The sequence below is a fragment of the Muscardinus avellanarius genome (genome assembly GCF_963383645.1).
Source record: "Muscardinus avellanarius genome assembly, chromosome: 19".
Classification (NCBI taxonomy): domain Eukaryota; kingdom Metazoa; phylum Chordata; class Mammalia; order Rodentia; family Gliridae; genus Muscardinus; species Muscardinus avellanarius.
The window spans coordinates 5,303,741-5,322,689 of record NC_137805.1 but is presented as its reverse complement, the minus strand read 5'-3'; the positions used below and the strand labels follow the sequence as shown (position 1 = coordinate 5,322,689).

At 41.1% G+C, this 18,949-nt stretch overlaps 1 protein-coding gene across 1 annotated transcript in view; it reads left to right on the top strand.

Moving 5' to 3' along the window:
- The window catches only part of SPTLC3 (serine palmitoyltransferase long chain base subunit 3), a gene marked incomplete at both ends in the record, with an annotated part of 150,548 nt that overhangs the window by 35,606 nt on the left and 95,993 nt on the right, over positions 1 to 18,949 (top strand). Inside the window, one exon of the mRNA XM_080716163.1 lies at positions 7,934 to 8,116. Coding sequence (XP_080572289.1) covers positions 7,934 to 8,116 — 183 coding nt within the window. The remainder of the gene's footprint in view (positions 1 to 7,933; positions 8,117 to 18,949) is intronic.

The following is an 18,949-nucleotide window of genomic DNA, read 5'->3' as shown; positions in this document are numbered from 1 at the left end:
TTAAGCTATCTGCCTCCGTTGGTATCAATCCCAACTGCTGATCTCTACCACTTCCTGGCTGATCAGTGCCTTTGACAATACCCTGGGACATACATTGCTCCACAATCAGTTCTAATAAAATTTGTGATCTTTGTCAATGTTTTTTTGAGGACAGTCTTTGAGGTTTTGCCCCTGAGAGTTCTCTTCTTAGCAACTATTTCCCTGATAAACTGACTACTACCTACAGGTTTTCTTGTTTATGTGGAACAACTATTCTCCTCTAAATTGTTTATTATTTTCAAGAACATCCTGTAGCCTTGAATGTTCATGCTTTCTGTTTCATTTTTTTTTCTTGTGGTACTGAGGATTGAACCCAGAGGCCTTCTACCTCCAACCTATACTGCCAGCCTTTTTTTATTTTTTTAATTTGAAACATGGTCTTGCTAAATGGCTAAGGCTGGCCTCAAACCTGTGATCCTCCTGTCTCAGCCTTCCAAGTACTGGGATTTACAGGCTTGTGCCAAACTTCTAAATGAATTTGTATCTTCAGGGAATTATTTGTAGGACTTTCATGGGCCTCCTTCCTCCTGGGCAAAGGCAGTAAGCCACCACTTCAGAGCTGGGGGCAAGACAGTGACTTGACTGTGGGCATGACCTGAGGAGAAGGTGTCAGGAGAAAGCTCTGGGTGGGACAGGAGCATCTGGTCTGCTTGGTTTTCTTCTTCTACCACAGAAGCCAACATATCCTGCTGGCCAGCTGGGGTAAGAACACTTGGGCTGTAGTATTCTCAGCATACAATGCCTAATGAAGATTCTCCACCTTACAAGTAGGTGTTTACAGGAGAAAAGGAACTCCCAATCATTGAGCCACATTTGCATGGAATTTAGCCTCTGCTAAACAGAGCTGGGGGTGATTAGAGGTGCTAATAACTTCCCCCTCTCGGGAAAATAACTGGTCTTGTATTGGAGCAGGGGAAGAGAATCCCCATCTTTTTATCCAAACCTGCACAGAATAGAATGTTTTTATGCTGAGCTGGAGAATGGGAGAGGGGGATGAGCTTGGTGTCAGGCCTCAGGCTCTCACAGTTCTTTTAGGACATTACCTTGAACAAATGTTTCTTCATTTGCTGTATGCTCTTAAAGCAATTTACAGACACCTTAAAAAGTTGTATTTTTATTATCTTTACCAATTTGTTTGTTTGTTTGTTAATTGTGAAGAGAGTTTATGGGACTTTTTCCCTAACCAGTCTTAGGAAAGTAGCCTCCCCTTCCATAGATTTTTAACCAGCTCCCATATTTGGGCATAGTATGATATTTGGAATCAGTCTTTTATTCCACATCACTCACAGTGTGATTATACTTTCCTAATCAAAACTTAACTGGCCGCCGGGCATGGTGGCACACTCTTGTAATTTCTGCACTTGGGAGGCTGAGACAGGAGGATCGCGCAGGTTGGAAGCCAGCCTCAGCTGGCTCAAGAGACCCTGCTTCCAAATAAAATATAAAATAGGTCTGGAAGTGTAGCATGGAGGTAGAAAGCCCCTGGGTTCCATTCTCTGTACCACCAAAAAAAAAAAAAAAACCTTAACTGGTGTGAAGTAAGCAGAGAATAAATCCAAAATGCTGGTGTCTTTTTGGAAGTTCACGTTCTCACTCAGAGGAGGCTCTCAGAAGACAGGAGCAGAGGAGCTTCTGTAGCGGTTCTTGACAGTGGAAAGCCGCGTATGCAGTCCACTTGGGAAAGGGCCATGGTCGTCTCCTGGCTATGCTCTAGGTTTCCTTTGGCTTGCCATCATCACAGAGCTGAGCTGTTCACCTAGTGTCTGTCTCTTGTATGATGATCGGGGACTGAAAGCTCCCTTTGCTTCCTCTACCCACTTCCTTTCCAAGGAGCGAGCAGACAGCATAATGGACGTGCCACGTGACATGAGCCTCATCATTCTGAAAAAGACACGAATCTGCAGAATCAACATGACTTTATCATTCTGTTTTCTGGCTTTGTAGAATTGCTTCCCTACCCTAGAGATTGAACTCTGACTCTTGCTGAGCTACATCCCTAGGCCTTCTCATTCTTTTACCCTAAAAGCCTAGAAAGAACAGGGTCTGCAACACACGTCCTTCAAAGTGCTGAGACAGTCTCTCATCATGGTTAGGATAGTCACATGAGCACCTCATCCTGTTATGGTGTGAGATGATATGGTTTGGGGGAAACTGTCCCCGAGGACACCTGTTAGGGTTCCGGACACAATTTCCCTCATACACACACACACACACACACACACACACACACACACACACCGAAACAGAAAAACCGCGGGTTCTTGTCCTGAGTTAAGGGTCAATACACATTAGCCCAGACTCTTGCTGAAAATTTAAAAACGCTTATTAAAAAGATAGAAATACAGAAGACAGTTAAAGCCCCATGCCATTCAGAAATGGCACGGTGGGGGGGGGGGTTTTCGAGCGAATTCACCAACAATCCCTGCATGCTGAGTGTTCTTATCCCAACCATGTCTGGGGCATGTCCTTTGATATGAAGATATGCTGCCCTATCTCTAGCCCAGGTATCTGCTCTGTCTTCATCTTCATCCCAGCCAGACCCGCCCCCTCTGAGGTGGGGTGGGGGTAGGGGGGCAGCTCTGTCTCAGCACAGACCCCCACACCTTGGCACAGACCCCCACACCTTGGCACAGATCCCCACACCTTTTGTAACACTCCCAAGATGTGTTAAGTTGCTTTTCCCAGGATCTGGGATTTCCTCCCATCCTTGAGGAAATCTGCCTCTTTTTAGAAATGTAAAAAGGCCCTTTTCCCTGATTCTCCTGACTTTCTTTACTACCAAAGATATATTTTTAAAATTGGAAATCTTTCCCACTACTGGTACATTAATACATTTTGATACCTCTTCCCAATACTGGTACAGCAGTGTCTCAGCCCTCAGGCCCTCTTCTCCTCGAGTGGCCACTTCCTCCTCTCACATTGCTTGTCTCCTCACTGAGACCTCCTGGTCACTCTCTCCCTTTGAACAGGCATCAGTCAAGCTGGTGAATATATTCCCTCTTCTTCTTTCCACAGTGTCTCTGTAACAGTAGCACCAGTCATTCTAACAGTTTCATCTATCATCTGCATTCAGAAGATACCATGAAGCTGGGCGTGGTGGTGCACGCTTAAAATCCCAGCATTCGGGAGGCTGAGACAGTAGGATCACGGTTCACATCCAGCCTCAGCTACTTAGTGAGGCCCTTAACAACTCAGTGAGACCCTGTTTCAAAATAAAGAATAAAAAATAGGGCTAGCGGCCGGGTATGGTGGCACACGCTTGTAATCCCCGTGCTTGGGAGGTGGAGACAGGAGGATCGTGCAGGTTCGAAGTCAGCTGCGCTGGCTTAAGAGACCTTGTTTCCAAATAAAAAAATGTATAAAAATAAGTCTGGGAGTGTAGCCAGAGGTAGAAGGGTTTCCAGGAACCCCAGTACCACCAAAAATAAAAATAAAAAATAGGGCTAGGGATGTAGCTCAGAGGTACATTGCCCCTTGCTTCTACCCCCAGTACTGAAAAAAAGAAAGTGAAGAAAAAGATACCATGAAAATCATGACATTTAATGACTGTCTATGCTGTAAGGAGTACGTTGCATATATTATGTCAACCTAATTCCCTTAACAACTTTTATTGGCCCCATTTTACACTTGAGGCCCAGAGAAATGTAGTGATTTTGCTCAGGTTCACACAGTCAGCAAATCAAAGTCTCTAGATTTGAACCCAAGAAGTCTGATCCCCATGCAAATCTTCCCTCTGGTTATGTGCTACCTCCCATTAAGACTGGCCTCCAAATCCCCTTCCTTTAGGAGGCCCTTCCTGGTCTCTCAGGATGGGACCTCAGATTGACATCATGACAAGTACATCTTGCTCTGCCTCTGGTCCTGTGCACCGCCTCCCTGCACACATGCACTGCACTAATGGTTCTAGAAGAAAGAGACCATATTTACTGACTATATATCTTCTCTCATGTCAGCCTAGGACAGTGCAAAATAGGCAACCAGTAAAAAAGATTTGGCAAATTGAATGGAAAAGAAGTTGTTCGTGAAGGCCTATCCTCCCATCATGTCCCAACTTCCTGTCTATTTCCAGATGTGACAAGAGAGATCACAGGATGAAAACAAACCCCAGGTGTCACTGTGCCCTGAATGATTAGTCACTCTGGGCAAAATGGCTATGAATCTCTTTATTTTCAAGGGTGTTTTATTTCCTAGGAGAGGTAGAACAAACCAAAGTGTACTTTGGATCATGGTGCTGGGTCTGCAGCAGTATTCTGAACTAAATGAGTACAAACTCATCAAGCAAAATATGCTTCATTGACTTTCATAGGACAAAACCTCATATTTCAAAACAACTATCCAATCTCATGTTGAGAAATTCTTCCCAAGAGGTGTGACTGACTTTAGTTTCAAATAAAGGAATGTGGTGAATGAGTCACTTTACATCTGTTAAGAAAGACTCCAGGAAGCTTTATTCTCCATGATCTCATTTATCCTCTCCATAAAGCAAAATTTAAATTAGATTAAAATAAAGTAATAAAGCGAGAAAAGTAATAGAGAAAAATAATAAAGAGAAAAAGGTAATATTGGTTGGGGCTGATGGACATTGCTAAAATTTCTCCTTTGTCCTAACTTGATTTCGGAATAGGTTACGAGGTGGTGGGGTGGGAGTTTCCCAGGCTGAGGCTGTGAACCAGCTGAGGGTTTTGCTGACATCTAGATGGACCATCTGTTATTATGGAGGAAGCTTGCCTCAAAGCCAGTTCAAGCAGAAACTGCCCATGGATTCCAAGGGAAATGCTGTCCTTGATTTAGCCACACGTGGAGGGTAAAAATAGAAATGCAGCCAAGAAGAGACCTGCTGGTCTTCATGGCTGGCCTTGAACATGCTGGAAGTGTATTGTGCTTTGTGCATTCGTGTGATTTTGCCATCCTTTAAATCAGCCACAAGAGATCGCTTGTGAGCAGGTTAAACTAAGTTCCTGAGATCACCCATCATATAAGGTCACCCTTTACTCATCCTTCTTCTATGGTATCCACAAAAGACTGTGTCCCAAAACTCTGTCCTGAGACTATGGCACTTTCTTCTTTTGTACTTGCCCCTCATCACATTCACCTTCAACCACACCCAAACTGTGTTTCATGGTTGTTGATCCACAGAATCTCATCAGGGCTGCTCTCTTTCCCTGTATCCCTACTGCTCAGTACTCTGATGTCTGCTAGCAGTCGCCAGCTCCAGCTCAGCATGCCCTGTGCAATAAGCAGCCCTCTTCCTGATTTCTTTTTTCTTAACACTGTACTGTTCCTCAAACATAGTTCTCATTGTCTTCCTCTTTGGACTTATAAACAACCCACCAAAAAGTTGTATCATATCTTCCATCATGTGGTTAGCAGTCCTTTTGACTAGTTTTGACAAATCTGGCAAAGAAGCCAATGTGGGCCCTGTGCTGTGGAAGAAAGGAGAAGCTGGATCTTAATTGAGTCAGAAGTCAGAGATAGTCCAAAGGTCAAGTGCAGAACAGAGCTTGGGAGAGAAGCCAAAAGGCTAAGTCTAAAATGGCAAGATCAGCACCCACCAGACTTATATGATAGGTGTGGGGACACAGAGAAATGTCAAGAATTCAGGAGCAGGGTCTGTCTTTTCACCTCCAGAGCCGACTCCAGATAATGGAGGGGAAATATCAGCAAAGTTTGAATGGAAAGATAGGAGAGGAGGAAGGCTGATCTTGATTAATGAGGGTCTACATCCGAATATGTGTAAAATTATGAATATGACATGGTTACCCTGGACAACCATTGGTGGGAGGGAGGAAGGGAAAATGAGGGTTGGGGGGGTGAGGGCACCAAATATAGTTTAAATGTATACCATTTATGTTCAATAAAAAAATTGTTTAAAAAAAAAAAAAAACATCCCCAGAGCCTAACACATTGCCTGCTTGTAGTAAGAATCTGATAAATGTCCTAAATTCAAGACAAGGTTATAACCTCCCGCTCACCTTTCATTAAAGGTCTCATATTGAACAATTCTTTCTTCATTTCCATTACTTATAACTATTAAGTAGTGTTTGGGGAAGACATATTAGACAGAAATAACCTAGCAACATTAGTTTTGGTTGTCTATAAATATAACCTGACATAATGGATAAATAAAGAGGCAGAAAATTTTTAACAATATTTTTGGGATTTTGACTGAACATTTCAAATTTTAGATGCCATTTTTTTAAAAAAAGACTTAAATTTTTCTTTAAGAATAAATAATACAGAGATCAAAATGTTCATCTGCCAAATTTTGTGTGTGTGTGTGGTACTGGAAGCGGAACCCAAGGGCTTTTCTACTTCTAGGCTACACTCCCAGATCTATTTTATATTTTATTTGGTAACAGGGTCTCACTAAGTTGCTGAGAGCCTCACTAAGTAGCTGAGGCTGGCTTCGAACCTGTGCGATCCTCCTGTCTCAGCCTCCCAAGCACTGGGATTACAAGCATGCGCCAACATGCCCAGCTCTGCCAAATTTTTGTTTTTCATCTCTTGTGGCTGTGAAAAAAGTTTTCAGGGACTAAAAGACACAGAGGACCCCAAACTTCTGAATCTCAAACAATATAGAGGAAATGAGGTGACAGCTGTGGTGACGAAAAACTATGAGAATGGCAAAAACAACACTTTTAATTGGCATGAATTACTATAACACCTGGTGCTAAGTATTATGTAAGCAAATTAATCCATAAAATATTAGTAGACATTTGACATCTTTATAATTCACTAAATCTATATGTTCCAAGTGCTCAAAATACTTTTTATGGATCATTTCACTGGGAAATGGGGAATCTTCAAATAAATGTATACTTATTAAGGACTACATCTTAAATATCTGTATTAGAAATAATTTATTTACCAATTCATTGAACAAACATTGATTGAGATACTATGTGCAAGTCAATTAAACAATAATCAGAATGGTTTGATACTAAAAGTCTACTTTCTACTGGAATGTTTATATCAAAAATAAATTTTTTAACTTTTTATTATAAAAATTAGAAAACTATAAAAGATCCGACAAATAATATAATTAATACCCATATAACAGCCACCTAGATTCAACATTTGTTAACATTTTCTCAGAGTTGCTTTATGTATATATTGTCATATAGAAAGTTCTATATCATGGATTATTTTATTTTTATCTCATGATGTTATTCTTATCATATGCCTCTATCCTGATAGTTCTTATAAAACAGAATTTAGATATTAGAGCTAACCTAAATTTAAGTTAAATGTCATGCATTGATGATCATAAGAACAGTGTAACTGGTTTTTATATCATTTGTAATGTATTTTGATTACCTGGTTAAGGTAAAGACCCAGATTTGTGATTAAGAAATAATTTATGGGGTTGTACTTTGGCATCTTGCAAACCCCTCATTCCTCATTAACTTTTCACTGAATAGTTTGAGCCTCCATTGAGATTACTTTTTTAATTAATTATTTCATGAGAGGTTGTGAAATAAAAGTTATATTTCTGTTTGTCCTCTTTGGTGATTGATCTCCAATATTTTTCCAAGCAGCTTTCATAATTTTAAATACATTCTTTAAAATTTTTAAGGTTGAAAGTCAACTTTTTTTTTTTTTTTTTTTTTTTTTGGTGGTACTGGGGGTGGAACCCAGAGGCTCTCTACTTCCGGGCTATACTCCCAGACCTTTTTTTACATTTTATTTGGAAACAGGGTCTCACTAAGTAGCTGAAAGCCTCACTAAGTAGCTGAGGCTGGCTTCGAACCCATGCGACCCTCCTGTCTCAGCCTCCCAAGCGCGGGGATCACAAGCGTGCGCCACCACGCACGGTGAAAGTCAAACATTTTAAGTATCATAGTACGTTTGCCATGGGAAGTTGCTAATCTTGGATTTTCTTTTACATTTTCAGCAAAATGGAAAGCCACACTTTTACAAGCCCTGCACTGAATCCTTCGAGGAAGCGCCTCTTTATATTCTGGTGTTCACCTACATGGGATATGGAATTGGAACCCTCTTTGGCTATTTCAGAGATTTTTTGAGAAACTGGGGAATAGAAAAATGCAATGCAGCTGTAGAACGAGAAGAGCAAAAAGTATGTACATGCACCTCCTGGATCCTTGTCAATACCACTGTTCTCTTAATATTCTCAGAAGTGTGATGCAAGTGCACAACCTAGAAAAGTGACATGCTCAGGAACTGTTCGGGGTAAAGTTCATTCCCACCTACCCTTAAATCCAATCCTGTACGTGTTCTTGGACTTGTTTTCTTATAAACTTTCCTTGAGAAACTAATTGGAGACATTGAACTTAAGATTCTCCTATTCATTATAATGTGCAATTTATATATAGCCCATGGAAATAAATATTAAAATAATATTTGAAAGATAAAAACATCAAAATGTGAGAGCAAGTGCGCTTGAGTGGGACTGTACTTTCTTCTTCTAGTTGTCGGTTGTGTATTTTCTGTGCACTATCCTGAAGTAAGAAAGTGTGCCTGAGTGCAGTGTGACATTTTTATTTCATCTAGATCAGAGTTTCTCAACTTTCACGCAATTTTTTTTTTTTTTTTTTTGTGTGTGTGTGTGTGTGTGTGGTACTAGGAATGGAAACCAGGGGCATTCTACCTCCGAGCTACACTCTATTTTTTATTCTTTATTTTGAAACAGGGTCTCACTGAGTTGCAAAGGACCTCACTAAGTAGCTGAGGCTGGCCTTGAACTACGATGTGAGATACTCCTGTCTCAGCCTCCCTAATGCTGGAATTACAAGCATGCATCACCACGCCCGGCTAACTTTCACACTTTGAAATATTTCCCTGAATAATTATTTGGTGTAGAAGGCTGCCTTTTATACCACAGGAATTTAAGAAAATCCCTGGCCTCCTTCCACTATATTAGCCATTACATCAGCACACACACACACACACACACACACACACACACACTTGTGACAATCAAAAATTTCTCCAGACATTACCAAATGTCTCCTGATACGTGATATCATCCACAGATTAGAACCACTGGTCTACATACATTTTTATAATACACCTATAAAAATATATATGATCTTGATTTTGCACAAAACTTGAAGACAACCTGAAAAATACTCAGAGATCTACAAAGATCCTGCATTGAATTAATATGCTTTCAAAATTGGTTCAAAGATTTATGGTACTGTGAATCTCGTATATCCAAGAATTGCTTTAGGGTAGTATAAATATAAGCATGAATAATTTCATGTGATGGAGCCTTGAACACATCTAAACAAATGACATAGGTGGGACATGAACTTCAGTGTCATGAGAACCTCAAATCCTGTAATTTGACACCTAGTACCCATGGTAAGATAAATCACATTTATTATATTGACACGCCCAGGAACAGATCGTGTGAAACACTTCTTTTAGAATGTCCTTAAGCCAAGTGTATCACCTTTGGAAGGAAATCAGACCCAGCTCAATTATTATAATCCTTCCTACCTTTAGAAGCACATGAGCACACACTATAGACCAGTAACTGGGTACTAATATTCACAGAAAAAAAAAGTCAGTCCTTCCATCAGAAACCTCCAAGTATGGGATGCAAACAGACTCACAAAGCAGTTCATATGCTAAAAGGTGATGCTGGGGGAAAGTGATGTGGGTCTGTCACAGGGATCTGTGCTTGTGACTCCATTAAGGAACCAAGAAATCATGATGCTGAGGCCTGAGGTAAACAAGAGTTTTCCAAGTAAGCAAGAGTACAGAGGAAAAAATTCTTGGAAGAGGTTCCTGCCTGTCCAAGTCACATATCAATTTATTTATCAAGTCAGATTCTTTCTGAGCATCTATTTGGTTTCAAACCCTGTGCTACAATTTGAAGATACAAGAATAACCAAGGCAGACATATTTCCTACCCCCAGAGAGCTCATTATATATAATAAAAGCAATAGAACCTGGTCCTGGGCACAGAAGAGATGCATAGAGTGCATCAGGGAAGCAAAAAGAAATGTCTAACCTGAATGTAGTGAAGGTCAAGCCTTCTGGGAGGAACAGGAAGTTAAACTGAGAGCTGAAAGTTGAAGAGTAGTCAGTAGGGACAGAGTGAAGCAAGAGTAGGTCAGGGAGGGTAGTATTCTTTAGAGACAGGGAATGTGGCACAGGGATGGTCCAAGATAAGAGAAAGCATTGTGTATTCAAAAAGCCAAAGAATTCCAATGACCAGAGTGTTGGGAGTGGGAGGAGTATGTAAGGGGAAAGACTGTTTGGGAGAAAAGCAGGGCCAAGATATTTTTATATTCCATGAACATTTATTATCAGAACAATGAGAAAGCATTGAAGGATTTCAGGCAGAAGAATGCAAATTTGTAGATTTAGAAAGAACATTCTCTCTGCACTGTGAGAAATGGGATACAGAAACACAATGTAGAGACAAAATATCTCAGTGAGTTACTTGAGCTGGGACCAATATAGTGAAAATAGGGGTAGTGATAAGACATCCGAGGCCAAGAGATGAAGCTAGAGATGGTTCATTTGAATAGGAGCTGGGGAGATAGAAACACCAAGGTCCATACACAGGCTACTGACCTGGGCAAATGGGTGGTATCATTCATTAAGGTGGGAAATAGAGAATAAGGATCCATTTGGAAGAAAGAATCAGTTTCTTTTTCCATGTTGAGTTTCAAGAATGGAAAGAGGAAAATAGAGATCGGGATCTAAAGTTAACAGTTACAGATTAAAAGCTCAACAGTACAGATTGATGCTTCTGGCCCTGCAGGACACATTCTAATCCACTGGCCTTCTTCAGGCAGTTTCTTTGTCAGCTTTCTTCCTCTGCTACTGCCTCCCACATCTTACCACCCCACCTCATCCCTAGACACTGCAATCCCTTGATTTTTAATCTCTATTATCCTGTAAATGCCCTCAGACCTCTGAGCACCTCTTGGCCCTCTATTTATTCAGGGAACAGTCTTCTTTCCTGTTCCACTGAGTAAATAGAAAAAGATACCCCCATTACCTGCACCTGCACCTGCACCTGCACCTGCACGCATGCCCTTGGCTTGGCCTCCTTCTCCCTTTCCACGAAGGAGACAGGTGGCTCCTATCTAAGCCAAGCCTCCATCTGTGCTGTGGATCCCATTTATCGGCAATCCCGTGGCTTTGTGCCCAACAGTTAAGACTGTACACGAGCACTTTCCTCCAAGCCTGTGCCTTTCAGAATCTTTCCCAGATCAGTCAATCGTAGTCCCAGTGGGAGTCACCAGTCCAGGTACTACCAGGTAATATGAAAATCTTTAAGTCTTCCTTGACGCCTCTCTTTCCCCTGCATCCCAAGTGAAATCTGAAAGCTAATACTAGTGGTTCTATATTCAAAACATATTTGTCATCAAACTACTATTTTACCATTCCTGCTGCCTCCAGCTTGGTGCAAACCATCATCTCTTACCCAGTGCACCTCCCTACCATCCCAGAACTCTACAGTCTTCTCTCAACTGGCAACCAGTGTGATTCTTTTAAAGCCTAACTCTGCCACAGCCCTTTCCTATCTTTCCAACTCACTAAGAACAGGAACGAGAGCTTCCAGAGGCTCTACAGAACTGCTCCCCCTCATGTCTCTAGTGTCATTTCAACTACTCACCCCATCTCACATGGACTCAAACACTAGGACCTGCTGGTTTTTTCTCAAGCACCACCAACACATGCCTACCCCTGGGATTTTTAACTAACCTGAAATGGTCCTCTCTTGGGTATCTGTGTTGCTCACTCCCTCACCCCTTGACAAAATAATCACCAGGACACCAAGAGCTTCAAATGCAGCAGGAATCACCAGCCAGCGAAATCCCCAATCTTATTTACCAAGCTTAATTCCAAATATCTTTTGGCTTAAAACATCAAATGATAGGCGTGAAGATTTTTCAAAATTGCATGTATCTGAGCATGCCCTATACACTTGGAAGGCAACTTTAAAATATCAAAGTTCCAAAAATATTTTTCAAGATAAGACCATCAGTAAAATCAGATCACAACGTATGGTGAATATCCAGAGAGTTCAGCATTTATTTAAGGAGATATGTGCATGTGTGTATGTACATATGTATATGTATTTTATATCATTATATATTAATACGAGTATAGATGATATAATTAATTATATTTAATTGATATATAGTATGTGTATATATACAAATAATTTCTGATGCATCTTTTAAATGTTATTCAAGTAAGTTTCCATCTATTTTATGGTAAAGACCTCTCTGCTTTATTGAGCAAGAGGCAATTTCTGAGAATATGATCATAATGTATATAAGTTAATAATGGTAATAATATTGGTTAGTAATGTATACTAACTAGTACAAAGCAGAACTGGAAAATCAATGGGTTTAACAAACCCTACTGAAAAGCCACTTTTTTTTCTTTCTCATTCATTTTTATTAAAAATTACGTGTAACAAGTTTTTCTCTTTACAGAATAACTTTTATATCATGCATTGTAATTATACATCATAATCAAGTTCAGAGTGAGAGACTCATACCTGCAGACAGCACTTGGGTGTGCTTCCGGTTCCACGCTGTTCCCTCTCCTTCCTCGTTCATAATATTGAAATTGGTATTGGTTTCTTTGTTGTTGTTGTTTTGTTTGGGTTTTTTTTTTTTTTTTGTAGTACTAAGGATTTAACCCAGGATCATTCTACCTCTAAGCTACACCCTCAGCCCTATTTTTTATTCTTTATTTTGAAACAGTCTCACTAAGTTGTGGAAGGCCTCACTAAATAGCTGAGGCTGGCAGTGAACCTGCCTCAACCTCCCAAGTACTGGAATTACAAGGGTGTGCCACCATGACCAGCTGGTATTGATAATTTCACATATTTACATAGTATTTTTAATGCATCTGTATTTTTATTTTTATTTTAAATTTATTTTTATTGGTGCATTGTAATCACATATCACATTGGAATACAAGACTTGAGAGGATATACAAGCACATATCATCCAATTAGCCCCCATCCCATTACCTCCCCCTCCCTCCATCCCATACTTGTTTGGTGATTAACTTTGATACATTAGTTTATGTACCTCCTGAGTTTTAAAGAGGCTCCATCCTCCCCTATTCCATACCCTCTGATTGGTCACCTTAATTGCTTCGCTATAGGGCCCTTTCTATACCTCGGCCTCTTCCTGTTACCCCTTTCCTCCTAGTTATTGCTGATTAGGGGAAGCATCTGGTTTTCATTTTCTGCGATATTTTTCTGTGCATGCCGTGTTGCAAGTACTGATCCCAATCTTGATGGCCCCATTAGTGGCCTGGCTACCCGGTGGACTGATCCAGACCTCTCTGGCTCAAGCAGCAGCCTTGCCTCATGGGAGGCCCCGATTCTGGCCTTGCTGGCCCCCACACCGGCCTAACCCCTGGCTGGCTCCGATCCTGGCCTCAGTGGCCCCATCACCAGCCTATCCTCAAGGCAGGCTTCGTCCCAGCCTCACTGACCCTGGCACTGGCCTAACTCCTTGACAGACTCCTATCCTGGCCTTGGAGGCCCCAGCACCGGCCTTGCCTCATGGCAGGTTCCAATCCCAGCCTCGCTGGCCCTGGTACCGGCCTAACCCCTCGGCAGGCTCCAATCCCAGCCTCAGAGGCCCCAGTAGCAGCCTTGCCTCAAGGCAGGCTCTGATGCTGGCCTCGCTGGCTCCGGCACCAGCCTACCCTCTCAGTAGGCTCCAATCCCAGCCTCGGAGGCCTCAGTAACAGCCTTGCCTCAAGGCAGGCTCCGATGCCGGCCACTGGCCCCGGCACTTGCCTAACTTCTCAGCAGGCTCCGATCCCAGCCTCAGAGGCCCAGCACCGGCCTTGCCTCAAGGCAGGCTCCGATCCCAGCCTCGCTGGCCCCGGCACTGGCCTAACCCCTCAGCAGGCTCCAATCCCGGCCTCAGAGGCTCCAGGACCAGCCTTGCCTCATGGCAGGCTCCAATCCCAGCTTTGCTGTCTCCATCACCGGCCTCACCCCTCAGCAGGCTTCAGTCCGAGCACCCTCTTCACCCAGCCATTTGTCCCATGTTCTCAAGGGTGCATGGTGGTAGCATTCTGCCTTTGGGGTTATTACTTCAAAAGTTCCAGGTATAATGCATCAGATCACTGCCTCCCCTGAGTACTGGCCACTGCCATTGCTACTGCCTCCACCATTTCAAATCTTTCCCAAGCTCTTTTTTTCCACTCTGAATGTTGTCCAGTGTTCCTAAGCATGCGCGACGGTAGCATTCGACATTTGGTGTAATTTCTCCAAAAAATAAGGTTGGTAGGATCAGATTTCTGCCTCTCCTGAATACAAGTCTCCACCGCCATTGTGGAGACTGCTTCCAACACTGCCTTCCTCCTAGGTCTCTGCTAAACTCTCTCCTTACAGGTGATGTCCCAGATTCTTAAGAATGCAGAGAAGAAGCAGTCCTCCTTCACGGGGAATTTTTCCAAAAGTTCCAGTTCATTTGGATAAGTTTTGTCCACATCTCCAGTATCCTGGCATCCACCATGGCCTTCTTGACCCCTTTCCGATATTTTTCTTTTTTTCCTTTTCTTTTCCTTTTTTGTTTTAATAAGAGAAGACAGTATGTGTGGTTTGAGGAGGTTGTGGGATCAGGCACTCAGTAGCACTGTGACCCAGGCCCGGTTTCCCCAGGGGTCAGGCATGCTTCGCACGACTCCGCCCAGGGCCCAGAGTCCTGTGACCTGGGCCTGGCTCTTCCAGGGGTCCGGCGTGCCCCACCTGACCCCCACCTGGGGCCCAGGGCCTTGGGACCAGGCCCTGGTTTCTCCAGGGGTCTGGTGTGCTCTGCGCAATTCCACCCGGGGCCCAGAGTCCTGAAAAGCCACTTTTCAAACTGTTGCCTTTTACTTTTCTCTTTATTAATGTAAATTAGGAATAATGCATAATGTCTACCACTTTGTGCATCTTCCTGTCCCTCCCATGAACTTAACTACACTTAGTTTTCTTTACTCATGCTGCCCTTTCCTTCAAATAAATGGGATCGTACCATACATAGTTAGGTAACTTTTTTTTTTTTTGCTTAAAAACCATGCATATCTGGAGATCTTTACATGCCAGAATGTGATTATTTTATTTCTTTTAGTAGTTGCATGATGGCATTTCCCAATATGGTTATTTAATAATTTATTTATGTTCCCTGTTTAACCACTGTAAATCACTTCTTATTGAGTAACATTTACATGGGTCTAGTGTAATTTCTAGGTGTGGCTTTCTGGCTCTAAAGAATGCATATTTTAATTTCTAGGAGACACTGCCAAGTTACCTTTCAAAAAAAGGTTGCCTAACTAGAATCAAGTGACTTGTATCTAAGAGTGCTTTCTTTTCAACATTTAGTGAGTTGATACTATCATTATTGATGGGCGAACCTTTTTATTCATATATATGTTTATATAGACTAATATGTGTTGAGATATATTCATTTCTAAATAATCATGCAGTCAAATTAGTTACCTATATGTCACTTCACATAGTTACTTTTTTATCTTTTTTATCTTTTTCTTGTGAAAACATCTAGAATGCCCCCCCTTTCTTTCTTTTTGTGACACTGAGGATTGAACCCAGAGGCCTTCTACCTCTGAGCTACACTCCAGACCTGTTTTTCCTTCTTTATTTTGAAACAGGGCCTCACTAAGTAGCTGATCTGGCTGAGAACCTGCAATTCTTCTCTCTCAGCCTCCCAAGTACTGATATTACAAGTGTGTGCCAGCATGCCCAGCTCTAGAATGTACTCTCTTCACAAATTTAAAGCATACAGTAAATTATTATTAACTGCAGCCACTGTCCTGTACATGAATTCTCCTGAACTAACACGCCCTGCATAACTAAAACTTTTGACCTTTTAACTAACATCTTCCCATTTCCCTGGAGATCATGATTTCACTCTCTGCTTCTGTGATTTCAACTTTCTAAACACCCAGCATTTGTCTTTCTGTACTTGGCGTTTTCACTTACCAGATGTCCTCCATGTTCATCCATATTGCTGTATGTGAGAAGATTTTTTTCCTAAGGCTATGTAGCATTCCACTGTGTATGTATACCACATTTTCCTTATTCATTTATCCATGATGTGCACTTGTGTTATTTACATGTCTTCGTATTGTGAACAATGACAAAATGAACATGAGGGTGCAGGGCTCTTGTACTGATACTGATTTCATTTCCTTAGGACATATATTCACAAGTGGGATTGTGAGATTAAATGGTAGTTCTACTCTTGGGTTTTTTGTTTTTTTTTTTTTTTTTTTTTTTTGGTGGTACTGGGGGTGGAACCCAGAGGCCTTCTACCTCCAGGCTATACTCCCAGACCTTTTTTTAAAAATATTTTATTTGGAAACAGGGTCTCACTAACTTACTGAGAGCCTCACTAAGTAGCTGAGGCTGGCTTCAAACCCGTGCGATCCTCCTGTCTCAGCCTCCCAAGCGCTGGGATTACAAGCGTGCACCACCACGCCCAGCTTACTCTTGGGTTTTTGAAGGACTTCTATATACTGTTTTCCACAATAGCCATATCAGTTCATATTCCCAGAAACAGTATATCAGATTTCTTTTCCCAGCATCTTTGTCAATACTTGTTATCTGTTTGCTTTTTGATAATAGCCACTCTAACATGAGTGAGGTGATATGTCATTGTGGTTTTGATTTGTGTATATCCCTGATGATTTCTGATTCTGAACATTTTGTCCTAAACCTGTTGACCATTTGAATGTCTTTTTAGATAAATATCTGTTTGGGTCATTTATTTTTATGTTTCTACTGGGTTATTTTTAGTGGGATTGGTTTTAATTGGATCATCTTGCTATTGGGTCCCTTCTGTATTTTGGATAATAACCCTCTATCAGATGTATAGTTTGCAAATATTTTCTCCAACTTTATAGGTTGTCCCTTTATTCTGTTGATTATTCTTTTTCTTTATGGAGAACTTTTAGTTTAATATAAGCCAACTTGTCTGTTTTTGGTTTTGTGGCCTGTGTTTTTGGGATTATATTAAAAAAATTATTTCTTAGACCAATGTTAAAAATTGTTCCTCCATTTTTCCAGTAGTTTTATAGTTTCCGGGCTTATATTTAATCCTTATACCCATTTCAAGTTGACTTTTGAATATGGGGTGAAATAATTCAATTCATTTTTTTTGCTCATAGATATCTAGTTTTCTAGTACCATTTACTAAAGGGATTGCTCTTTCCCCACTGTGTATTCTCACCATCTATGTCTAAGAGTAATTGGCCATAAATGCATAAATTTAACTTCCAGGTTTCCTATTGTGTTTCATTGGCTTATAGGTCTGTTTTTATGCAATACTATTATTACAGCTTCATTGTTTATTTTGAAATCTGGAAGTGCCCTCTCAATTATTCAGAAAAGTCTGTAGTTATTAAACTCATAGTGTGTGTGTGTGTGTGTGTGTGTGTGTGTGTGTGTGTGTGTGTGTTTCTTTGGTTATATCAATTGACTGTTGACTGGGTAGAGTACAGGATTTAAAATTCAAAATAGATTTTCTCATAATCTCCCACCTCCACCGCCAAAGAAAAGTCTGAAGCAATTTGACTCTGGAAACTACTCACAGTTTTAGAGCTTTTAGTCCACAGTCACTTGTCCCATTGCTTTAGGCTTGTGGTAGAGCAGGATGTCATGGTGGAGCACATGGTGAAGCAAATTTTCTCACCTCATTGTGGCTGGGAAGCAAAAAAAGAAAGAGGAAGGGGCTGGGGTTCCTGTATCCTTTCAAGGACATGCCCTTAATGACCTAACTTCCTCCCTCTGGGTCCCACCTCTTAGAGGTTCCCGATAGCATCACAGACTAGCAACCAAGCCTTTAATATATGAATCTTTGGGAGACATTTAAAATCTGAACTATAACACCACCTAATTCCTTTAAAACAAAAATTAAATTTAGCCACCCTTCCTTCAAGTTTCTCATATTTCAAAGAATTGCAGTTACCCTTACTAACAAAAAGGAAAGCACAAATATATTTTGTTAGTATTCTGAGTCTTATGGTAAAAGAAATAGCTATTTTCAAACGGTAAATAAAGATTCAAAATTAAATGTTAAGTGAAAACAGAAATGTCAATATGGATACAAATGAATAATTGGTGTTTGATTATGGTGCTTTTCCTCAACATAAAGCTGTCCTATTAGCTACTGGATGGGCATGTAGTTGAACTGAATAAGAAGGAACTTGCTGCAAAATTTGGCAATAGTTTGTACAGTGGGCCATAGGATAAGGTCTTTTATTTCCTTATAAATATGAAGCTCTGCTGCACTGTTTGTTGACAAGAGCACTGATTTTGCAACTAATTAAAATTTCCAGTTTGTACAGTAAGGCTTTTTGTTTGTTTGTTGTTTGTTGCATTCCTAGGGATTGAACCCAACGCATTGCACATGTGAGGCAAGAGCTCTACTACTGGGCTACATCCTCAGCCCTGCAGTGAAGTTTTCTGACTTTTCATTAATTTATCAATGAGCATTGGATAGAAATATTAATATTTATAACAAGCTGGGCATGGTGGTGCATGCTTGTAATCCCAGTACTTGGGAGGCTGAGACAGGAGGATCGCAGTTCACATCCAGCTTCATCTAGTTAGTGAGGCCCTTTGCAACTCAGTGAGACCCTGTTTCAAAATAAAAAGAATAAAAAATAGGGCTGGGGGTGTAGCTTGGAGGTAGAATGTCCCTGGGTTCCATATCCAGTACCAAAAAAAAATTTATCTACAAGTCTTACAAAACTGTAAATTACCACACAAGTTTAAAGATAGAAAAAGAATGATTGCTACCTTGCAGAAGAAACATAACCATTTTGTGGTTATCTTTTTAGGTGCAGTCATCCTTTCTGACACCCTACATCCCAAAACTGATTCTGTCTTGATGAAGTGAAGTTCTCTATCACATGTAGCCCTTTGGTTTCAGATTTTTAA